This window comes from Gracilinanus agilis, chromosome 5 (assembly GCF_016433145.1).
Source record: "Gracilinanus agilis isolate LMUSP501 chromosome 5, AgileGrace, whole genome shotgun sequence".
Taxonomy (NCBI): Eukaryota; Metazoa; Chordata; class Mammalia; order Didelphimorphia; family Didelphidae; genus Gracilinanus; species Gracilinanus agilis.
In genome coordinates, this window is record NC_058134.1 from 207,287,304 (window position 1) to 207,312,773 (window position 25,470).

Sequence of the window (25,470 nt, forward strand, 5' to 3'; positions counted from 1 at the left end):
TGCTGAGTTCCTTCTTCTGAGATATTGCAGAATTAAAGTTCTCACAGATCTTTCCAAATGCTATCTGCTAGGACCCATTCTTCCCTATTTTTGTCTCCGTGTTAACTGGACATTAAGAGGTTTAGCAGGGCCTCCATTGGGGGGAGTAGGACTTTAGTTCAACAAAGAAAGGGAAGGGAATAAGGATTTATATAGCACTTACTCTGTGCCAGGCACTATACTAACACTTTTATAAATATCATCTCACTTGGTCTTCACAACAACTCTGCAAGTTAAGTGCTATTATCATTTTACACTTGAGGAAACTGAGGCAAACAAGTGATTTGCTCAGAATCACAAAACTAATAACTGGTTGAGGCTGGATTTGAACTCAAGTATTCCTGACTGCAGGCTTAGTACTCTATCCCCTTCCTGCACTACAAGTTGTCTCTAATCTTTTACCAAACATTTAAGTGCCAACTATTTTCAAGCCACTATATAGATTGGGAATTCAAAGACAAAAAGAAACCCTGCTTTCAAGAAGCTTATAGTCTACAGGCATGGTTTTATACACATAAATGAAGATAAAGGACAAACCCTGGTTCTTGGGAGAAAATTTGAGGAAGAGATCGTAACTGGAGAGACTGGTAAGACTTCATGGAAAAGGTGAAATCTGTGTAGAACTGTAAGATTTAATGTCTAATACTTCAAGTATTATATTTTTAAAGTTAATTATCTGACAAAATAGAACCACATGAATTAAGTTTTTCTACCTGCTCAAAAATCCCTGCTCCACCAAAGCCACGACAGGAAGAAAGGAGAGAGAGAGAGAGAGAGAGAGAGAGAGAGANTTCCTCTAAAAATCCAAAGATTCCTCCACCTCTTGATTTTTTTTTAGTCTTAGGAAAACATACTTGCTTCCTACCCATTATACTTGTAATTTGGTGACTATAAAAACTATAGAAAATTCAATGGATTTTGACTTCATGAAGCCTGAAAAAATATGTGTATGCATGTTTGTATACTCTACTGGCTTCTATTGCAGGATGGCCTTTAAATCATTCTAGAAAAAGACTGTCTCCTTTCCTCAGTACACAACAATGGATCACCTCATTTATATCATATGTGAAGTCTTTAAGACCCTCTCCTCAACTCCTATGTTTCATTTGTAACTAGGAGAACAAATTCAGGAAACTTAAAGTCTGTTCTCACTTCATTTCTCATCTCCCCCCCCCTCAACACCCCCCCCCACACACACACACTCTAATAGTTGGCAGTTTGCTTCAAACCAACATGCACATTGTTAGGTAACAACCATAGTTTATAATAAATGCATTTTTGGTTTCTGATCACCACTTCCTGAAGATGACTGAATTCCTGCTTTGAAGCCACTTCCCCCAAAACTAAGGATGATGTCAAAGGGAAGAGGACCAGCTGGTGCTTCTACCTGAGCCAGACTGCTGGATGGTGTTCCTTGGTGGCAGTTTATGGGCCCCCAAAAGCAAAAGAGAGAAGTGGCATTCTCTTTTGGTTGTCTTGATAGGGCTGTACAGAATCGGAGCTGGGGCCGAGGGGAAAGCTAGTAGGAGAGTAGTGAGTACTTCCTGACCTTTTCCAGTTTCTAAATTTGCCTTTGACACTTTTGGTGGGCGGAAAGATAAGGCTTTGAAATGAAAACAGACTGGATGAAAAAAGAGAGAAAGAGTGGCCGTGGTTAGCTGGAATTCCATGGGAGGCAAACCTTGAATTGAACTTTGATTTAGGAGGTTATACATTTGAATTGGGATAGTTTACACCAGGAGAAATTAAAGCAAGAATTTTAAATCTTTTGATGGCACACCCATTTAGGTCTTTGCAATAACTTGATTAGGAAATAGTAAGCTAATGATAAAGTAGGCCTTCTTCCTGGAGGTGAGATACTTTTTGCTTGCTATTTTTAAACATGTTTTAAAAATAAATGTTTATTGATGTCTTGTTTTCACATTTCCTAAATCTCTCCCAGTAACTGACCCCCACACTGCCCCCATCCCATCCTGGGACATTCTTTATAATAATATATTTAAAAGAAGGGGGAGGAATCTTTGCTTGATACTGATATACTGCTGCCTTTTTCTACCTTCTCACCATTATAAGCTGTAAGGTTGTGTTAGCCTTGGGGGAAATTGATCTTCCTTCAATGACTTTTTGGGATTGTGTAACTGCAAATATTAAAGAATTGCCTCTAGCTTGAGGAAAGTGACTTTGCCTTGGTCAGTCTGCCAATATACATCAGATGCAATTCTTGATTCTGGTCTTCCTCATTCTGAAGTCAACTTTCTATCTACCACGCCATGCAAATATATATATGTGTGTGTGTGTGTGTGTACACACACATAAATGTATATACGTATATATATTATGTGCACACATCCAGATATCTAATAGCTAGATTAACACACACACACACATATATATATATATATCTACATACACATAATTATAGACATACGTTCAGTTGCTGAACTTTCATGGCTTATTAGCAGTGCCTAACTGATGACTTAATCCTAAGAACTAGTCTCGATTTTTTTCATAGATCTTTGGGGGCACCAACTACTTTGAGTACCCAGGCTCCTTTGCTCTCGTACTGGACAAATGTGTCTGGGTAAAACATGAGTCAGTTAATTTAGATCTGAATTTATATGCAGACCTTCTCATGTAGAGTTCAGGACTCTTTCCACTGTACCACATTGCCTCTTAGTGTCCTAATAAAATCAGTCAGGACCCAGGGCTCATCATCTACCCTACAGCCTGTCTCACTCTGTACCAGTCAAGGGCCAAAGACTCCTTCATTTCTATCCCTCTCCCCTGTTGATAAGTCAGCATTACCATTGCTTTAGAGAGTTTGACAAAGACTACCTTAGGATCCTGGTCATTGTGAGTTGCAGGCTACCTAGGCTGAAGCTCCCGCCTCAAGCTGCCCTTCCTTGGCCTTGTGCCCAGGGCAGCCCCATCCTTTTTGGGTCTCTTTCCCACTCTGCTCTGATCTTCCACTGTGCCCTCTCTAAACCTCTTGGTTTATTGTTAACAAACAGCCTTTCAAATTAGACACAAGCTCACCCTGGGAAATGTGGGTATATTTTGTATTTGATTGACTATATGCAGCAAGGTACTTCCCTCACTTAATCACCCTTGCCCTGTCTTTTGTTTCTCAAAGGCAGAAGCTGTTTCATTTTTGTCTTTATACCCCGAGGCCCTACTTCATAATGAGTGTTTAATAAATGTTTATTGAATTGAAGCTATGTTTGGAAGTTCTCCAACTATTATACCCTGTCATTTGTTGTGGTCTAGCCATTACCCAAAGGAATTCCATAGTTTTGCCTTTCCTATATTTTGTCACTCTTCACTGCCTACATAAACATACCCCTCCATGTCTATGTCCATTGGAACTTGGACAGCCCCGTGGGGAGGAAGGTGGAGCCCACTATGATCTTCACTTCCCTTGATAGATCTGTGGCATTTATTTTTTCCATATTGTTTCCTCTGTGCCTTTCCACATTCACTTCCCAGAACCTATAAACCTGTGATATTCCTCTCTGACAAACCTATTAAGTGAAAGTAATCCTTCTCATAGCCAGATCAAGAACCTGGCACCAAAGGAAATGAATGGAAGCAAGTTCTCCAGTGTTTGATCAGGATCTGTTCATGCACAGCTAAGGAAGAAGTAGTTGGGAGCTACCAGAATACCACTTAGAACTTTGAGGCAGATAGTATTAGTTCAATGCAGAGTTTCTTTGGGAAGAAGCTTCTAGGATTGCCGAAGTCTGGAGCATGATTCTATTCCTTTTCTCTCAGCCAAACAATTTCTGCAGAAAGCAATTCCCCCCAGGCTGAAAAGGGATGCTGCAGTGGTCCAACTGGAAAGGGCTGGGTTCCAAATCATTTGTGGTTGTCTGGAACATCTGTTCAGGGAAGAGCCAGCCTTGCCTACCCCTTTGAATTTAAAATTGAGGTTGTAAACTGTCACTGAAGCAGCTCCCAGGTTCCCAGGGGCAGCAGGAGCAGGAATATTGAGGCTGAGTTCTCTACAGCGCCTCCACAGTCTTGGGCATTTTCCTGTAAAAATGGGAAAAGATGATCAGTGTTACCCCAGCTAGAGAACTCCCTAGATTGGAAAATTGTGTCATCTGTATTTCAGTGGAGAATTTGAACCATCATTGTAATACAAAGGATCTTAGGGTTTAGAACTAGAAGGGAACTTCACCCTAAGAAAATTTGTAGAAACACCCATATGCAATGGAAAGTAGAACTTGGTACTTTATACATATATACATTAAAAAAAAAAGTATTGTTAATCTTCCTTCCCCCATGTCTTTCTGCCCCAGATGTTTGCTTACCTTGCTTACCCCAGTCCCAAAGCAATTCACCAGCTGTGTATTATCTCTTTAAGCAAAGCATCCCAGCAATATAATCCAAAGCTCCCCCTGCCCCCCAAAAAAGACTTAGCAGGAACTCACTGCCTATCTTCAAGTATGCACTTTGACTAGAGTGGGGAATGGGATGGAAATTTTAGAAAAACAGATTTAGGCTCAATTGAAAGAAATACTAACCATCAGAGCTATCCAAAAGTAGAATAAGCTACTTTTTTTTCTTTCCCTTTTTTGTTCATTGGTATAGGGAATTCTGCGTGAGAAAGTTAAATTGCAAATAAACAGTTCTTAAAATTACAGTTTTAGTGTTTCTTGGGGCACTGAGAGAATAAGTGACAGCGACCCATGACAACCAGGATGTTTGGTGATACTTGAACCCAGCTCTTCCTGATTCCTAGGCTCCTCTCTAAGCCTTGTTGTCTTTCATGTGATATATACATTCTGGAGAGTTGGATTCTGTGAAGAAATGAATTTTTGAGTCTTCAAGTGGAGTTTGGTGGCCCTTGTTGAAATGAGAAATTCCTTCTAATTCTGAGGCTGATGAGAGGATTGATTAAATAGAACTTCTATTTGGATTATCAGTAGCTTTGAGTTATTCCTGACTCTTCTAATGATTACACAGATAAAAAGAGCTAAGTAGAGCCTGGAAACAGCTGATTTCTTGTTTTTAAAAAATTCTAAATCTTTACTTTCTGTCTTAGTATCAATTCTAAGACAGAAGGGTGTTAAGAGCTGGGCAATGATGGTTTAGTGACTTGCCTAGTATCACACAGTAGGAAGTATCTGAGGCCATATTTGAATCCAGGGCTTTTGGATTCCAGGTCTTGATTTCTTGTTAACCTCCTGATCAAGCCCAGGGAGACTTGGCATATTATGTACTAACAACCTTTTGGCCCCCCCTTTTTTTTCCTATGCCTATATGGAAACATATACTGATATGCAGAGATCTGTGGATGAATACATGCAGATATACACTTGTACATATACACATTTATATTTTTCCACAAGTTCATGTATATGTATGGATGCATGTGTGTGACTGCATATCTAGCATCACATCTCTAGCTGAGAATTTCCACCCCACCCATCTCCTAGCTTCTGTTGGCCTTACTCCAGGGTCTTCTCCAGTACTAAGTCTACCTTGTACCACTATCTCCCAATTGGTCTCCAAAAGCTCCTGTTCCTGTTTTTGGGGAGGACACAACCCTCACCACCTTCCTTGAGGGAGGACCTTGAATCTTCTCTCCCTCAATCCTTCTGTCTTAACTATTACTCTTCTTGGACTCAGCCCTTGTTAATTAGCATACTCCTGCCTTCTTTCATTCTACCCATTCCAGTAATTCTGAAACTCTTGACAGCTGATGCTCAGACCCTAAGCCCCAAGGCCAAGTGCCTGCTCCCATCACCTTCACGCCTATCCCACTAATGTGCTACTCCAGATTTACCACCCTTCCCCTTTGCTCTCTGAAGTGCTTTTCATTATAAGCCTCTTTTTCCTTTCTTTCATTCCTTCACTCCTTTCTGGCACCCCCTAGAGCAGGGGTTGGCGACGTATGGCTCTTGAGCCATATCTGGTTCTTTTGAGGGCCAGATATGGCTCTTTCTGCAGGAGCCATAAAGTCAATTTTTTTTCAGGCGCTGTTACAGGAGCAGCACTGTGAGCACTGTACGGCTTTCATGAAATTACATTTTAAAAAATGTGGCGTTTATGGCTCTCATGGCCAAAAAGGTTGCCAACCCCTGGAATAGAGGATGTGTCTCTTGCCGTGTCTTTTGTTACCTTTTCCAGTTCTGGGCACATCTTGCATATTTCCTGATTTGCTGGTCAACATAGGGGGAGTTGGAATACTTGCTCCCCATTCCCATTTACAGATTTTCACATGAAACATTCTTCACTGAAAATTGTTCATTGCTTCTCTCTGCCCAATTTCTGCTCTCTTACTAAGGAATTTCAACATACATTTTAAAGCTTCCTCAAATCTCCTAACTTCCCAGGTCCTTAATATGGGGATCCAAGTGTGAACTAACCTTGAAAGTATTGTTGATGTATTAAAAAACGAACTCTTGTGAACAATATACTCATGTACCAAACTTCATGATTAATTAAGCCTTGTAACAAAGTGTAACTCTGAGCTTATGGTATGCTGACCACTCCCTTAGCCTGCAGTCCAAAGGTCAACTGGACCTCTGGGTGGAGCACTGAGTCCTAAATTATCTTAGCTGATATTCCTCTTTGATCTTATGGTTGTTAACTGAGCCAAAGTTAAATTCTCTGCCATGTCTCTGCCAAGGAAAGGGTGATGGGAGGTAGTTAACTAACTACCTCCCATCACCCTTTCCTTGATTCTCCAATAAAAGATTGGGGATACATGTAGCTCTCTCTCTTTCCACCATCAGAGGAGTGAGCACAGACGCTGGAGCCCATGTTGTTGAACTCTTTGTCTCTGAGTCTTTCTTCCTTTATTGTGTTCCCTTTCTCCTAACACCCCTCCCCCCTTTTCCCTCAATCTCCAGCTTCTCTTCTCAGGTGTTCATCCATGAAGATATTAATTCACGCCTGCTGGTCAGCTACACTTAATATGATTAGTTCCCAAGACCCTCCAGTACACATGGAGATGGTTATCCCTTGATCTGTTACAACCTACAAGTGTTGCTCTTCCATATCAGTGAACTCCAAAATTTCTCAATTTGATCATAATCATTTTTATCATTATACATTTTTCCCATGCCACATTCCATTCCCTTAATCATATTCTTCATCATCACTATGGTCTCCATTTTCTTCACCTTTCAGATCTTTCCCAGGAATCCCTACTGCACTGACTGTAATCTACTATCTTACAAATCTCAATCTTGTAATAAAATTTTATAATGTCTGAAATTCCTTGTTCTTCCCGCTGCCTTTGTCACCAATCATGCCTTACCAAACCCCAATGCTAGATAATTTCCTGTCATGTGCTGCTAAATAGAACTGGGGAAAATCATTAAACAGTGCTGATTGAGTAGTCTACAGAGTTATGATATCTAGTCTCAGGCTCTCACTACAGCAAGGCAATTTTTCTATTCTCTACTTGATTCTGTTGTTTGGAATTCAGGGAGGTCCCATTTAACAGTATTTCACAAAGTTCCTGTGGACATGTAGGGGACTTTGAGACATTTTCCGTGATCCAATGGGTTTCTGGTTTCTGACGTGATAATGTCAGACAACGGGAACCAACGTAGAGCGCAGCTTAAATTCGGAGGTTGGGCTTGAGACGACCTCTCTGGTGTATGAGACAGACAAGATGGGAGAAGGTACTGGAGGCGGGATTTTTAAATAGCCAGGTGCGTGGTCTGATTTATTCTATCAAAATGGGCCCAAATAAAATATTATTTTTTCTCATAATATCAGCCTTTATCAATTTTAATCCTTACAATTCTCCACCCCTCTCACCATAGTGGCTGTTCCAAAATTTTTTATATCTAGTAAAACCTTCCTGGACACTCTCCTCCAACTTCCTTGTTGAATAGCTATTTACTCATAGTAAAAAAAAAAATTGAGGCCATTAACTAATGCCTCCCTTTGCCCTCTTCCTCTCATTCACATCACTCTGACACTCTTCCCTATTATCTCCTCTTCTACTTCTGTCTTGAATAAAGAGATCTTCTTGCCAAGGTAAATCCTTGATCCCATTTTCTGTCTTCTCAGTAGATTGTTCTCACTCTCATTTTTTCTCTCCATATTTGCTGAAACAAACTCCTTTCATTCTATCTACAAATGCACCCATGCCTCTTCCATCCTTAAAAAAATCCTCTCTTTATCCTATCATCCTTGCTAGTGACCCTCCTCTATCTCTTCTTCCCTTCTCAGCTAAGCTCCTTGAGAAAACCATCTACATTAGGGGGCTCTACTTCCACTCACCATCTATACTCTGGCTTCTAATCTCATCGTTCAAGCTAAACTACTTTTCCCAAAGTTGCCAATAATCTCTTAATTTCCATTTCTAATGGTAGTCTCAGTCCTCATCTTTGTTGACATCTTGATAACAATTTGACTCTTGATCAACTTCTGGAAACTTTCTACTCTTTAGTTTTCATAGCATTGCTCTCTCCTGGTTCTCCTTCTATTTATCTGAATTCTGTTTAGTCTTCTTGGAAACTTCTTGTTGGCCCACTAATCAGGAGCCCTAAGGCTCTATTCTAGAATCTTTTCTCTTTTCCCCTCTATGGTATATTATTTCATTATCTCATTTGCTCCGAAGAGTTCAAATATAATCTCTGTGAAGAAGAGACTCAGAGCTCAATACCAAATTAAAGTCTCTCTCCTGAGCTATAGTAATGTAACACCAACTGCCTGATGGATATTTAATGTTTGATATTCCATAGGTATCTCAAATTTGACATGTCCAAAATAGATATCATTTCTCCTTTCTAATTCCTTCCCTAATCTTTGCTCCTTTTCCCAAAATTCATTATTACTTTACCGTACTTAGTGTTAACTAAGGTCACAAGCTTGGATTCTTACTTGATTCCTCCATCTCACTCCACATATCCTATCTATTGCAAAATCTTGTTTTTACTTCCAGAACAATTCTCATGTACATCTTCTTTCTATTTGTATAGCTATCACTGTAATTCAGACCCTCATCACCTGTTGCCTGGGCTTCTAATTGGTCCTCCTTGCCTTATCTCTCCTCATTCCAATCTGTCTTCCATTCAGCTGCCAAAGAGATTTTTAAAAAAAATGTCAGAGGGGCAGCTGGGTAGCTCAGTGGATTGAGAGCCAGGCCTAGAGACGGGAGGTCCTGGGTTCGAATCTGGCCTCAGACACTTCCCAGCTGTGTGGCCCTGGGCAGGTCACTTGACCCCCGTTGCCCACCCTTACCACTCTTCCACCAAGGAGCCAATGCACAGAAAGTTAAGGGTTTAAAAAAAAAATTATAAAAAAAAAAAAATGTCAGAAAGTAAAAGTGCTCATGTCACCCCTCCCCATTCTGTAAACTCTAGTTATACCCAATAAAGGGCAATGAGGTGACACAGTGAATAGAGTACCAGGCTTGGAGTTAGGAAAACTCACTAACCTCAGACACTTATTAACTGTGTGATCCTTAGCAAATCATTTAACACCATTTGCCTCAGGTTCCTCATCTATGAAAAGAACCAGAGAAGGAAATGGCAAACAGAATCTTTGCTAAGAAAACCTTATATTGGTGCACAAAGAAATGGATACTACTGAAATGACCAAACAACATGCTTAATAAACTCCCTTGTATTTCCATGTTCAGGTAAATAAAAACCTGCTTTTTGGCATTTAAAACTCTTCTCAACCTGACTTCTTTTTCCCTTTCTATTTTCTTTACTCCCCACTGTAATCTCTGCTGTTAGCTATACTGATTTATTTGCTGTTACTCAAACTGATACTCCATCCCCCATTTCTGTGTCCCTTGTACCTGGAATGCTGTCTCTCCTCATCTCAGCATCTTGGTTTCTCTGGCTTTCTTCAAGGCTCAGTTCAAATCCCATTTCCTTCAGTTCTTTTTCAGTTCCCTCAGCTGCTAGTATTTTCCTCTCTCAGATACTTTACATTTACTCTGTATATATTGTGTAGGTGCTTAGTTATTTACATGTATCCCCCATGAAAAGAGGAGTTTCTTGAGGGCAGGATTGTTTTGGCCTTACTCTGAATCCTCAATGCTTAGCACATAATGAGCGCTTAAAAAATGCTTGTTGATCAACCGAGTCACCTTCCCCCTTCCCCATGACGCACACCTCTGGATGAAATGCATGGCAGCTGTCTGGTCGCCTTCGGAGCTTCTGGGAGCGCATCCTGTTACACTTGACAGTTGCATTATGTATACCAATGTTAAGGTCAATAGTAGCAGCCCAGGGCTGGAGGGAGACGTGGAGTCTAAAGTGAATATCGAAGATAAAGGCCCAAAAGAGCACTGACCCTTGTGGTGCCAGTCCTGCCTTGTAAGGCAGCAGAGGGGTAGCAAGAGGAAGGATATATTTAACTTCCGTGGCCTCCTGCAGGACAGGTGGGAACATGCTGCAGTCACAGGTGGAATCGGTCACTACCAGAAGGAGGTTACTGTTGGGAATCCGTTGAATCACGAACATCCTAGAGAAAGAGTGACAGTGTGGTCAGATGTCCAGTCTGATGCACAAAGTGCCAGGACGCTGGATTAGATTGTGGGATATAAGAAATAAGTAGCCATTTGTGAACGTTGTAGGTGATTTGTATATTGGCTTAAATCCTGATATGGGGAAACTGTTTTGTACTTCCTTGTTTTTCCCTTTGTTGGGGGAAAGGAGGAGGGCAAGTTAGCTCAGTGATGACTTAAGGAATGAGGACAGAACATTCCAAACTTACCACTCCATCAGGAGCCTTCCTTCCTCATTGGTTAAGAGTGCAGGTAGTATTATAGAATGGGTGAATAAACTTCAACTATAGTGACTAAAGGGTAAAACCTCAAAAGCATCCTGGGGAGAGGATGGGCAAAAAAAGACCATAAAGGAGTGAAAATGCCACAAAAGAGTAAAATCTCTGGAGTAGAAAGATAATGAAACTGGTTTGGGGATCTTAGGTCTTCTTCACCTTCTCCTCCTCCTCCTCTTCCTTTTTTTTTTTTTAAAGCCTAGTGAGGAAAAAACTAATTTTTTTTTATCTTTGAAAATTTTATTTAATTAATAAATTTAGGATATTTTTCCATGGTTACAAGATTCATGTTCTTTCCCTCCCCTCCCCCCCCCCCACTCCCTTCCCATAGCCGAGGCATAATTCCACTGGGTTTTACATGTCCTTGATCCTCCTCCTCCTCCTTAAAGGGCTCAGGTAAGTAAAAGGTGGAAGTGAAAAGAGAAGCCACCAGAAATTTACAAGTCTTCATCATCTCGCCCCAAATACCCTCACAGAAAGCAACCTAGTCTTACCTCACTGATACTTCCACCCCCCCACAGATTTTCAGAGAAGGGAATCTGAGGGATACCCCCTCCTACCCCTTTGCCTGGCAGACAAAGCTCACTCAAAGAATTCTGCATCCCCACCTCTGTTCCATGATCTTACTTTCTACAGCCTCCACACTCCATGATCCCATTGGTCTCCTGGACAGTGGCCTGGTACACAAACACCGGGTACTCTGTGTCACAGGGCTGTAACATATCTTGCTTCTTGTGCTTGTGCGCTATGGGGAGGCAAAGAGAGAAAGAAGATGACAAGACAATGCAGGAATTGAGGCAGAAAGGAAGAGAAGAGCAGCATGGGGGTGGAGGAATTAGAGGGAGGGATTTGGAAAGAAAGAGCAATTGAAATAGTCCAACAAAAGTAGTAAGAGAAGGGATTTAGGATCATCTTTCCTCTGCAAACTAATTAATTAGCTGTCTCATCAAAGAAAAATCATTTCTTTGGGGCTCAGTTTCCTCATATCTGTACTAGGTATTGGGGAGAGCTATAGAGGATTTGTGTTTTGTGACTGGAGGTGAAGAATCCTAATATAGAGGGAGAAATTTTGAGGAAGAAGGAGAGCCCTAAAGAAGAAACATTTATGGAGGCATCCCATATATAATTGAGAAAAGATGGGGAGCAGCTGTTCATGAAGCCTTCTTGCTCCCTGCCAGGGATAAAATGGAGTAGAGAAACAAAAAAAGAGCTTCTAGTGTGATTGTGATGTCTGATTCTAAACTGGCATACAATAAATTGAGAAATGCTGAATGGCTAAACTTCCTCTTCCATACCAGTCTTGAATGCAGAGCATAGTCCCAGAATAATTACATCTTTGGGAAAGAGTATGCTGTACATCAAACCCAGTAATTTAGGAGTTTTCTAGGATGGGATAAAAAGTGGGCTGCATTTGTAAAACATATTCGAGTTAGATTAAATGATCTCTAAAGTCCCTTCCAGGTAGCTATATAGGCTAATGGTGGAGATTTTTTTTTCTTCCAATTATGGGTTGGTGTAGGTGGGCATTGAGGCTCCTTTGCCTCTTAAATTCTGTTCTAGCCATTTTTTAGTTTTAGAAAAGAGCTGAAAACAGAACAGAGTGGGCTGAAAGCTAAGCCACTAGGTGGCAGGGAAGAGTCACCAGATTAGGCACATCTCCATCAGAAATGGTCAGGACACTTTTCAGGAGCACCTGATCATGGTCCTATGTCTCAAGGTCCTCTTGAGTTAGAACATAGAGAGAGAGAAGCATCCTTGGTTAGTGTTGGTAAGATACTCTTTATCTTTCTAAAGAAAGGGCCAAACTGCAGAGTATGGAGGCACATTAAGGAGGAAAAAGTGCCCTGGAGAAACCATACCTATGGGGGCCTTTTCATTCAAGCAATTCTACAGAGTAGCACCAGCTCCCAGGTTTAAAAAAAAAAAAAAGGAAAATATTCTTAATATTCTCTGTTACAATTCTGTGATGATGCTTCATCGTAGTACAGAGGTGACCCTGAGTTCTTGAATTCTATCAGAACTTACTAAGATAGAAAAACTTGAAATGTGTCTTTTCAAGTATCAGTTAACTAAGTTAGGAGAAGTCTGTCAGAAGATGGGCTCAAGGTTGGGGCACATTTTAACCCCTGCATTGGCAGAGAAAGTGCTCATTTCAGGGAAGTTATGATTTTTCAGATTTTATCATCATCACCGTTACCTTATTCTCTTAGGTTCAGCTAGAAATAGGCCAAGTACAAGTTGCTATTATTCTTATATATTTAATTTTCTATAGACCATTGCACAGATGGATAAAATGATTGGTTTTTTGTCACTAAGTATACTAGATGTAATATATTCTTCTGTAGTCTCATTTGTTGAAGGCATCTTCAGAAAAACTCCAACAGTAGATAGGATGACAAGAATGGCATAAACCTCATCGTGTTCTGCCATGGTTTTATGTTTTCCAGGAGGTTTCTAGAACTTGAAAACTTTTCATTCCATGTAAATGCAGTTAGGTGGGATTTGAAGTCATGAGAACCGAGTTCAAATCCTGCCTCAGACACTTACTATATATATGACTCTGGGTATGTCATCTGTCTTAGTTTACTCATCTGTAAATTAAAGATAGTAATGGTGTTTATCTCACGAGGTTGTTAGAGGGATCAAATAAATATATATAAGTATGTCAGACACTCTGTAAACCCTAATGCACTATATAAATACTGGCTATTATGAATTTGGATTGAGTTTTCAACATAATGGCATCTATTAAGAATGTTGCTAAATTTTTAGACATCGTTATTAATTCTGGGCATTTAATGTAGGCAACAGTCTTGTCTGTGGTTATGTCTGGCTGTCACAGAAAGATACAAAAGCACACTGTATCAAGAAACTTAACCCTCCCGCTTAAAGTCCTTGATGGTTTCTATTGCATTCCCCTGGCAAGGAACTGTGGCCAAGGAGAAATGGGGTGGGAGGGACAGTAGTAGTGATCGGATCTCTGTAGGAATCTTGCAGTATGAGTCCCTGGACTACAGAGGAAGCAAATGTTGGCTTCAGCAGCCTTGCCTTTGCCAAATAGAGCAAAGAACGTAGACTGAAGCTTCTAAGCAATTTAGCCTTTCAGAATTGAGAAAACTGTGGGAAAGTTGTACTTTCTTCCTCTCTCCCCTCGTACTTCTTTCTGTCCATAAGAATGTTTCATGCTTAAGTTCCCTGTTTCATTAAAGCTATTTATTTGCTGTTTTTAAGGTATTTTGAAATTGGCTCTATGTGAATAAAGATAAAATCAGTCTTAACTGTTTTTGAGTCCTCACTGTCTTTAATTGTTGGGAATGCCAGTGGAGATTGAGGGGACATACTAGTTGTGGGCTTGAATAGATGAGAACTTAAATAGGTCAGTACTAGCCCTATTCTGGTGATTAGACTTCAGAATCTATTCTGGCAGTCTGACAAGGTAAGATGGTTTATTAATAACATGTATTTTTTAAAACTCTAAAATTACAGAGAAAGGATTTCACATGGATTTAAACCTTCCTTTGCCCTAAGACAAATGAGCTGTGATTGGTAGGTTTGGCTGATCTGAATTCAGGAGCTCCTTCAGCCTCTGATGTAAAGAGAAGGAGTGGAGAGGGTAATGATCAAAGGAAAGGCCACATCCTTGAGCTAGCTCAAAAGAAGGAAGGAGGCTTTTGGAGGTGAAATCAGCACCTCCCCTTTCCTTGAGGGAAGGGATGTTTTTAAAAAAAAGAAAAAAAAAGTAAGTCCCCAGCCTGCCGACTGTCGCTTTGCAGCAACATCTACTAGCTATAGTTTCACTAAGAATTTTACACGTATTAAGTCCAATCAATATTTTATTATCATTGGAGAAAGTTTTCATAAGATGAAGTAGCTCTTTAATGTGCTTTCAAGTGGAGCCATTAACTTGATGTTTTCCATGTTTTCCAAGTATTTAATATGCTATTTTGGCATGATTCTCTCTTTGACTTAAAAGCCATACTCAGCTGTGAATGCTTTATACAAAGTACATAAACATAATTGCCTATATTTGAATAAGTCTGCTGTTCTCATGAATGACAAATAATGCCTTCACATGTAATAAAGATGAAAAGAAGCTCAAACTAGAAAGATATATGGTAAAATGCTTTACTAATAGTTCATATACAAATGTGAAACACTTGAACCAATGATTAGGATCTTACTGGTCTCTCCACTTTCCAGTGTTTCAGAAAAGGTACCATTTTGGTCACTTCTCTTGAAATGAACATTTTCATTCATTATCTGACTGTAGGAAAGTTTTCTATTTCATGTTTTACCAAAATTAAGATTTTTTTTGGACTTCTCTTAACTATAATCAGAAAACTATGATCAGAAAATTTCCATATCCTCCTTTTAGGTCTCTGTCTCTCTGTCTCTCAATTCATTTGCTCTCCAAGTCTCTATTGCATAGTTTTGGATTGCACTTAATTGCTTTACTCTTTGTGTTGATTTACTCTGTGCATCACCTTGACCTTTTGGCTTTCATTTTTAATTATAAGGGTATCAAGAATTTCTGGCATATTTTTGTATTCTGAATTCCATTCTGCATATTGGGTGATATGGTGTTCAGGTTTTCTATTACATATACTGGTTTGATATCGACTTCATTTTCTAATATCTTTCCGTAGGTCTTTAAGAATTTTTTACAAGTGCTTCTACCATGAGAGTTTTCAACACCTGTTCTCCAGAGAAAGCTACCATTCTTCCCATAATCTTTCCTATGGCAACAACTGCAGAATATATCATTCTGTACAAGTGTTAACATTTGTTTTATGCTTGCTTTCAAATATTGTTGGAAAATGCATTTAAACATGATGGTTATTGCAAATAGCCATTTAAAACATTATCCTACATTTCTGTTGTTCTTCTATTAGCTGAATTAGTGCCATGAAACTCAAAAAGGATTTTTTTGAAATGCTAGTCTACATATGCCCACTTTTTTCAAAAACATTTTCATTTGCTTTATTATTAGTGTTTCCAAAGTAGAAGTTTTCAAAGGCTTTAGGTTCTTTAGCTTTTTCCCTCTTTAATCAGCTCCACAATTTCTATTTGTAGTTTCTTTAATCTGATTTTAGGAATGAAAATATTTCTTGTGATTATCTCATAATGTGTTGTATAATATTGTAGGCAAAAATTAGTATGGAGAATTTGCCTATAACTGGCAATATCAGTTTCCAATTTTGTTGGTTAGTAGTGGAATATTTTTTTTTTAAGTATTCAAACCTTCAGTTCATTTCATTCATACCATTGGTTTGTCCACATTAGTGGGTTTTGGGCATGCTGTACTGAAGCATTTCTAACAGGTAAGATATTGGTATTTCTCTTTTGTTATGATTTATCTTTCATTTTTGTGGTACCTAACATGAAGGAGTACCACTCCTTCCAGTTAGAAGCTAATTTTCCTAATGGTCCCTCCAGGTTGAAACTCTATGCCACTCCATCTATCTCTTTCATAGGAACAGTTATCTGACCCTGCCTGAGATGGTAACCTAATCAATAATCTCACCGGTGCCCAGTTGGATATTTAAGGGTTTTTGCAGGGCATTCTCAACTATGGGCATGGAATCCTGCTGCACATCACTCTGACCGGCATTCTTTTATTTTGTCATTGCTACGATCCCAGAAGAGATATTGGATTGAGTTTTGATAGAAATGTTTCTGTTATTGCTATTTGTAACAATAATGATGGAACCCCTTTGCATTTGTACAACCCTTTACTTCAGTATCATTTTTAATCTGTAATCTCAAATTTATCTTCATAGCTTATCTAAAATAGACATTTTTCTCAAAGGGAAACCTGGGCTTCCTTTTTAGAGGTTAAATGACTTATCTAAGGTCACTGAGCAACTGAAAGAGCTAGGTCTCCTAATGTCCAGTTCAGGATCTTTTCAATAAAACCATACTCAAGAGAGTATGTCAAAGGGCAGTCAAGTAAGGTGCCCACAATACATATGATCAGCTTGATCATTGGGTGTAGAAGTATAAGTGTTCCCTATATAGATAAAATCAGGTCCAGCCAAAATAGTAAGAGTTAGAGATAACCCTAGATTCTTTCCTGTCCCCAGGACTTGTTAATCTAGTAATAATTGCTTCAGCTGCGGACAGGGAAAGCATCAGGTCATATCGCTTTCTTAGACCTGTTTTATATGTTCTCTAACAGTGCCTCAGAACAACTTAGTGGCAAGTGTTGGAGTTGGAATCAGAAAACCCATACAGTAGAAAGAAGACCCATGTTTAGTTTCTGACTCTGATACTTGCTAATTGTGTATCTTTGGGTAAGCCACCTAACTTCTTTGGAACCGTTTCCTCATCTATTAAATAAGAAAGTTGGAAAAGGTTAAGTTCCTCACTTTCCTTTTGGTTCTACCACCATGAATCTATGATATTGCCACTTACTAGTTCTGTAAGCAAACTGAAACCTCATTGGGCCTTAGTTTCTTCCTCTGTAAGATAGGAATAAGGGATTTTTATCTGCTTTGCTTCATTCACTCATATAGTATCATCAGGAGCAAATGAGATAATGGCTGTGAAAATACTATGAATGTAAGGTATTATTACCAATATCTGCTCTGCACACATTATATACTTAATTCCTTGCTGACAGACAATGGGTAGGATAGGGATGATCCTCAGGGAAGGGAGCTGTTAGGGAAATCTTTGGTCAGGAAGTCCAAACAAGCCCACAGTCATTTTTGGTGTGGCAGTGATTATGGTGATGATGATGTCAGCTGATATTTACACAGTGCTTTACAATTTGCTAAAAAGCACTTTACAACCATGATCCTGTTCCATCATCCCCAAAGCCCTATGAGGTAGGTTCTTTGTCAGAGGAAGGATTGGAAGCCAGGCCTTCCTTATGGTCTGGTGTTCTTTCTTCCTATCTTGATGGTGATAATGATTGCAAAGGGAGAAATGGAGTGAAGTATTACTGTGTGATAGTGGAAAGATCAATGGATTTTGAGTCAGAAGAACTAGATTTTAACTATCAGCTCTGTATTCATGTGCAAATCCTCTCATTTTTCTCAATGTCATTTTCCACATCTGTTAAAAAATGGGGATAATAATACTTGCAACAATACCCAGGAACTGCTACAGTAGGCTTAGGGAACCTTCTATTTTTCTAGGGTTTTGTTGTGTTGTATGATATCACTTAGAATGTTCTTGACTCTAGTGCCTTCCCTCTTTTAATTTTTTCTGTTTCCTACAGAGCTTGTTTGTACATGTTGTTTATTTGTTGTCTCCCCCATTAGATTGTGAACTCTTTTGAGGGCAGTAACTGTACCTCTACAGCCTAGCACAGAGTCTGGTCTATAATGGATGCTTAATAAATGTTTGTTGACTGACATAGAATTAGCCAAACATACTAAATGCTTCTCTGCAATTTGAGCTAAGGGCATTCTCATCTCCTGGCACACTATCCTGAACTGGTAGGGGTACCCCTAGATGGGTAGGGTCCCCTGTCTGAGGAATAGTCTAAAAAGAAAGTTCAATCTTTTCTTCTCTAAGCTTTTAGACTGCAACATGCCCTTAGCATCTTATTGGTTGGTTTTACTTACAGTGATGAAAGATGGCTTTGGCTGCTCAGATTGTGTGACCAACACAAGGTGGAGATGGAATCATGGAGGCCCATTTCACAAGATGATGGTACAGGAAGGGGGGCAAAGTCAGGCAGAATGAGGGTATCACAGGATGTGGTGATGACAGGATGAAGTGATATCACATGGTGAGGTCCAGAAGCAGCGGGGAGATGATGTCAAACAGGGAAGTGATCGGGTTAGGGATTGGGAGGAAGGTAGGAGAGAAATCTATGAGGGATATGATATAAAACATGGTCTAGTGATCCCTCTCCCCACCCGAATCCCACCTCAGTAAGTTGTCATTCCTTTAACATAAAGTTGTCATTCCTTTAACATTAAAGCAAAAAGCTTCTGCTTCCATATTTCTAGTCCAGACTTCTCCTGAACTCCCACATTTTAAACTTATCATGTCCCAATCAGAACAATATCAGTTCTGTGACTCCAAAATTCACGATCCTCTTAGCTTCCTTATTTCTGTGCTAAAGCTTTCATTTCCACTCCTACCTCCAGATCCTTTAGCTTTATTTTGAAATAGGTAACCCCCTGAAATTTACTCTATCCCTTACCTACTTCCTACAATTTAGTTCCCAAATTCTATCAATTTGTTATTTGAAGTAAATCTAGAACCTGTCCCTTTCTTCCCACTGTTAGTGCTGTCACCCTTGGTCAGGTATAGTGTGCTTACCAACTGTGCAATTCCTTGTACCTCTACTTTCACCCCTAATAGAAAACAACTTTTGTAAAGGTTGTGTGTGTGTGTGTGTGTGTGTGTGTGTGTGTGTTCAGTTTTCACCCCATTTAACCTTTTGGTAGTATTTGTTGCCTTGGATACCTTTATCTCTCATGGCTTCTGAGTTGCTTTGTTCTCTTGGATGTCTTCTTCCCTCTCTAGTTGCTCTGTTTCCTACACTGACTCCTTCAGCAAGTAGATGTTCTCAAAGTTTCTGTTCTGGGTCCTTTTCCTTACACTCACTTCCTTGGCAATCCCATGGCTTGAACTATCACCTCTAGTCAGATAATTCCTAAATGTAGATATCCGATGCTTTTCTTCTGTATTCCAGACTTGCTTCTCCATCTGCCTGTTTACAGGGTATCTCTGTCTGTTCAAATGTGTCAAAGGCAATGTGTCTAAAACCAAGTTTGTTGTTTTTCTTTGATTACAAAGAATTAGTGTATAGGTCCCCATTATGATCTATTTGGTTCATTGCCATACCTACCTAAAAGATGTTTTGACCTTTACTCTCTTCCCCCCTTTTTATTCCATTCTTTTTTTTAATTTTAATTTAAAAAAATTTTTTATTTTGAATATTTTCCCCTAGTTACATATTTCATGTTCTTTCCCTTTCCCCCAAACTCCCCTAGCCCCCTTTAGCCGATGCACAATTCCACTGGGTTTTACATGTATCATTGATCAAGACCTAATTCCATATTATTGATAATTGGACTAGAGTTATCATTTAGTGTATTCCATTCTTAATATACTGCTAGGTTTATATTTATGTACAGATGTGGTCCTGTTACTACTCTGCTGAAAAATCTTCAGCATTTCCTTTTAGCCTCTTGAATAAAAAGTCTTATTCTTTAGCATGGCATTCAGAACCCTCTTTAAATTAATTTAATATTAATAATGAATAATCCTATTTTGACAGCTTTATTTCACATAAAAAACCCCAATTCAAATGTTATCTTCTCTAGGAAGACTTCTCTGACTTCTCTGACTTTAGCATTATTTGTGTCTTTTTAAATAGACTGAACATATATGACTTTTTGGTCATGTTTATATATATATATGCCATTTCCCCTTACTATAAGCTCCATGAAGGCAAAGATTTTATCAAAACCTCAGATATTCCTTATTGTCTAACACAATAAGTGTAGATGCTTCTCAGAGTAGATGCTTAATACACATTTGCTGAATTGTTTTATCATTTTTTTATTATTATATCCCAAGTGGCCAGCATTGAATCCTTGTATTATAAGTAACTAATTAGTGTTTGTTGACTTTAACTGAAATTCATGCATTTGATGATGATCTGGAAAAATGCCTGAGATTATCTTGTACTGTCTTGGTCTTCCCCATCCCCTAGAAGTGCTGTGTACTCACCCTCCGCCCTGTTCTCCCACTGCCAGCAGCCCCATGTACCCCACTCTAAGAAGAACCTGTAAAAAAAAATACAGGAGTGGTGTGTATGTGTCTGATGGGGATGGGGGTGGTAATGAGTAGGAAGTTTTAGCAGCTTTCTCTCACCCTCCTTAAATGGTATAGTTTCTTTCTGCAGCTTTGGGAAGGGAGGAGGGGGAAGGAGTCTCACTTGCTCCAGGAACAAGAAAGTAGATGTCTCTATCCAACACCCAGTGGCTGGCAGCCAGCCCTCATCTCCTCTTTTCCTTGGACATTCCCAAGTCTGCCCTTCTGTTTCTAAGATCTAGGTTACAACAATGCACAATGCTGTTTGGTTGCCTTCTTGGGCAACCTCAGCAGAGCAGCATATTTTGGAGATTAATCATATTGAGGGAATACCATCTATAGATTCTAATTCCCACATGACTGGGCTCTCTTTTTCTTCCCAGTGGTTTTTGTATCCATGAAAGTACCCTAAAAAGAGCCAGAAAAGATTTCCCGCCGTGATCCCAACTCTGTATAAAACCTTCCTCCCTTGCTTCCATATAATTCCCTCAAACACCCACACTCACATGAAGAGCTCACTCATCAGCCATTTGGCAGCAGTCATAATCGCATAGATGGGCTGGAAAGGTAGAAAACATCATTAAGGTTCAAGGTCAGATTCCCCCTTAGTCTCTAGGTGGAGACCTTGACAAGCAAAGCACACCAAAATATTAAATAATATGCAAACTACCCAAATATCTACCATCTCAGCTTCCATTTTACTCTCAAGAAATAGCCCCTCCACATGACTCCATTGGAGGAGACACTTGGGGAGGCAGCATGATGCAGTAGAAAGAATACTGTATGGAGAGTCAGAAATCCTGAGCACCCTCTCACTGGTTGTGTGGCTTTGGAAAAGTAAATAAACCCTTTCTGAGTTTTGGTTTCCTTTATCAATAAAATTCTGGTGCTGGTAGCATGGGGTCTAGAGTGGATGTGACTAGATGGCCTTTAAGGTCTTTCCCAACATTATTAAGGCTTCTGAGTAGTTCCTGTTGTAGGTTAGCTGCTTATGGGAAGTTGGGCAAATTCCATATTGACCATTAATTGGAACTTCTAGAGCAACGTGTGGCTCTCGAGCCAAATCTGGCTCTTTTGAGGGCCAGATATGGCTCTTTCTGCAGGAGCCATAAAGTCCATTTTTTTTCAGGCGCTGTTACAGGAGCAGCACTGTGAGCACTGTACGGCTCTCATGAAATTACATTTTAAAAAATGTGGCGTTTATGGCTCTCATGGCCAAAAAGGTTGCCGACCCTGTTCTAGGGGATACTGCTATTGGATGTTTGGGATATTCTATCACCTCACCAGGAGAGGGTGCTAAAAACAGGGAGGAGATAAAGGGGCTGGTGGACAATGATTCAGGAGGAAAACATTAAGAGATTTAGAAAGCATCTCTGATCTCAATCAGTGTGAGTCTTGTAACCAATCCCCTTAAGAGCCATGTGGTCTGAGAAACACAAAGTGGTTTCTATAAGTTTTAAGTAAAAGGAAGAGTGAAGAGTTAAGTAAATGGATTTAATTAGATTAAAAACCTTGCTGAGTAATTGTTTTTCTGTTTGAGGCCTTCATTATGAAACAGTACCGCCAAGAGCAACTGTTTGCATTAGTACTTGGCAGGTATCTGGAAATGGCTAATCAAACAGCTCATCCATCTAGCATTCCATCCCCAAAAGGCTGAAAACCCAAGATAAATAAAATAATTAGTAAGTTAATCAGTTAGATCTTGACTTAGCTGCACAGCTTGGGAAGTGGGTGGGGTGGGGACAGTACAAAGAAGAGGAATAGCCAACAGCAATTGCCTAAGGGACTGGAGCTACCAAAATGACAAAGGACTGAGAAGAGCTTATTTCCAGCTAGTATGGAGGGCAAGTTGAATTTTACTGTGATTTAAAGAGACTTTATCTTTTCCATTAGTTAGAGAGAGAGAGAGACAGACAGACAGACAGACAGAGACAGAGAGAGACAGAGAGTGACAGAGAGAGACAGAGAGAGAGAGTTTTGAGACTGGGCTTCCTCAGTTCTTTCAGGCTAGAATTACAGTTCACAGGCAGAAGCTCTGACCTGCTATTTCTGATAGAGTTCAAGAGATCTACCAGTTTCAACTCTTATCCAGTAGCAGGAGTTATAGGCCTCTTCTGGTTTTAATTTGAAAATTATCTCTATGCAAATGATTTCCTGCTCTTTCCAGTCTTTTCTCCTGAGCTCCAGTCTTGTTTTACCAACTGATTATTGAATATTTCAAACTGGACATCCCATAGATATCACAAACTCAACATATTCCAAACAATTAATTGTCTTTTCCTATAAACCAGCCTCTCTCCCCCAATTCCCCCCCCCCCCCCCCCCCGCTTCTGATAGATCCCACCATACTTCTAGGCTTCCAGGTTCAAAAACTCAGAGTTATCCTTGACTTTTCCCCAGAAATTCACTCAGTTCCCAAATCTTGACATTCTACCTCCCCTACATCTCTCCTGTCAGACCCCTTCTCTCCTTGTGGCCCTTTGGCCATTCTCATTCCAGGCCAGGTCTCTATCACTTTTCACTTGGATTAACTGCATTAACCATCTAATTGGTTTCCTTTTAAGTCTCTTCCCAACCCAATCCATGTTCTGGGTTGCCAATGTGATTTTCCTAAAATGCAGGTCTGATCCTATCACTCCCCTATTCAATAAATTCTAGTAGCTCCCTTTTAAAGCCCTTTACTACTGGACTCCATTTACCCAGATTTCACCTTATCTTTACACAAACTATATATACCGCTTTGTCACCTTACACATCCCTTCCCCAACAATTTTAGCTTCCCTTTATATGTTGTTTTCCTTTGATAAAGTAAGCTCCTTGAGAGCAGGAACTGTCTTGCTTGTTTTTATCCCTGTTAGCACAGTGCTTGACACATAGTGAACTTTTAATAAATGTTTTGTCAATCTTATTTTACATTACTTCTGTTCCTACACATTATAGTCCAACCAAACTGGCTTTCCTACAATTTGTCACACATAACATTCTATCTCCCACTTGATGCCTTTGTACTGACTGTTTCCCATACCTGTAGTGATCTCATTCTTCACCTCTGCCTTTTAAAAACTCTTGTTTCATTTAAAACTTGGCTAAACAAACACCATCTCCATGAAGCCTTTCTTGATTTCTCTGATTACTTGTGTGTGCTTTATACATATATATACATATATATATATACATATACATATACATTTATATAGAACCATGTTGGCGAACCTATGGTACATATTCCAGAGGGGGCTGCTCCCCTCCTGCTCTCCACATGTGCAGGAGGACATATTTTCACATCATCTGACCCTCTCCCTTCCCTGCCTGGGGTAAGGAGATGGCTTACATGTGGTATGAGGGTACAGTTTGGTTACTTGGTCTCTAATCTGAATGTTATTTTGTTGGTATAGAGCAGTGATTCCCAAAGTGGGCACCACCACCCCCTGGTGGGTGCTGCAGCGATCCAGGAAGTGGTGATGGCCACAGGTACATTTATCTTTCCTATTAATTGCTATTAAAATAAAAAAAATTAATTTCCAGGGGGCTAAGTAATATTTTTTCTGGAAAGGGGGTGGTAGGCCAAAAAAGTTTGGGAACCATTGGTATAGAGGGAAATCCCTCTCCCAGGGTAGGTCAACAACTTTACTGCTTTTTATAGACCTTTAGAGAGATGCCTGGAATACTGAAAGTGACATTTCCAGAGTCACATAATATTTGCCAGAGACAGAACTTAAGTCTTCCTGATCTTAAGGTCAGCTTTCTACACCATGCTTCCTCTCATTTATAGCCTCAAATACTTTATATGCATATCTGCTGCTTTTCTGATAGAGTAAGGCATTTGAGGCAAATACTCTTATATTTGGTGTGCATGTGTATCTGTGTGTGCCTGACACATATAAGCTGGTTAATAAATTTTTCCTGATTGATTTTTTTTTTCTGAAGTTGAGGTGGAAAAGCTGGAAGAACACCTGCTTGGGTTATCAGAAAAATAAAGTTTTCTTTGAAAGTCTAGAGCAAGTAGTTCAGGAAGAAAGAAAATGTATGTGTGTGTGGGGAGGAGAGATGGAGTTGAAGTGGCAGGAGGATTAAGGGTAGAAGAGATGACCCAGAGGAGGAAGGAAAGAAGGAAAGAATATTTGGAACTTAGTAATAGTTATGAGACAGATCTCTAAAGGAAGGAGTTGGTTTCTTTCAGGAGAAAGTAACTTTATGTGCTCTAAGGCATGATGATATGCATCCACAGGTAGGCACCATCAAGAGTGGCCATCCAACAATGTTCATAGGAAGAAGAAATTCATAGTGTTGTTTGGTGATTTCCACTTAAGGGGAGCAGAGTGACTCAGGCTGTTTGTTGCCTTGACTTTTCAAACTTGAAAACAACTGCCCTCTTTTTCCATGATTTTCCAGTAAGAATTTAGGAAATATTGCTTAATTATGGAATCTTGGGCAAGAGTGTAGAATTTAGGAGGCACTGGTGTTTTGTTTTCTTATTTTTTGTTGTTTAAATTGAAATTTTATATATATATATATATATATTTAAAATTGTTGATGATTGAAACTGTGGACTTCAGGCGAAGCAAAGAGACCTGGTAATTGAACAATTATTGAAGAAGATGGCATCTGAAAACAGGATCTGAATTTCTGAGTCTTGTATTAAACATTTTTGGGGATGTAGTCACTGGAGGGCTGGTAAAAATATTTTTTCCTGGATGGAGTCTTGCAAGTTTGATCAAGAAGAAAAGAGAAAAAGGAGCTGGGTAGGAGCTTTTCGTTATCTAAAGGTCAAGCCAGATAAAATACCACAGGAAGCACAAAGATGCAAGGGCATGAGGAGACAACATTCCAGAAGAGTCAGCACTAATCCTCCTGGGCTGGCAGAGCTTAACACAAAGCACAAGC

General features: G+C 39.7%; 1 protein-coding gene across 1 annotated transcript in view; it reads right to left on the minus strand.

Moving 5' to 3' along the window:
- Positions 1 to 3,978: 3,978 nt before the first annotated feature.
- CACNA2D4 (calcium voltage-gated channel auxiliary subunit alpha2delta 4) overlaps positions 3,979 to 25,470 on the minus strand; it is a 163,131-nt gene continuing 141,639 nt past the window's right edge. Inside the window, exons 33-39 of the mRNA XM_044677413.1 lie at positions 21,093 to 21,145; positions 20,503 to 20,558; positions 18,378 to 18,398; positions 11,431 to 11,548; positions 10,373 to 10,485; positions 10,134 to 10,216; positions 3,979 to 4,071 (exon numbers count right to left, since the gene is read on the minus strand). Coding sequence (XP_044533348.1) covers positions 3,979 to 4,071; positions 10,134 to 10,216; positions 10,373 to 10,485; positions 11,431 to 11,548; positions 18,378 to 18,398; positions 20,503 to 20,558; positions 21,093 to 21,145 — 537 coding nt within the window. The remainder of the gene's footprint in view (positions 4,072 to 10,133; positions 10,217 to 10,372; positions 10,486 to 11,430; positions 11,549 to 18,377; positions 18,399 to 20,502; positions 20,559 to 21,092; positions 21,146 to 25,470) is intronic.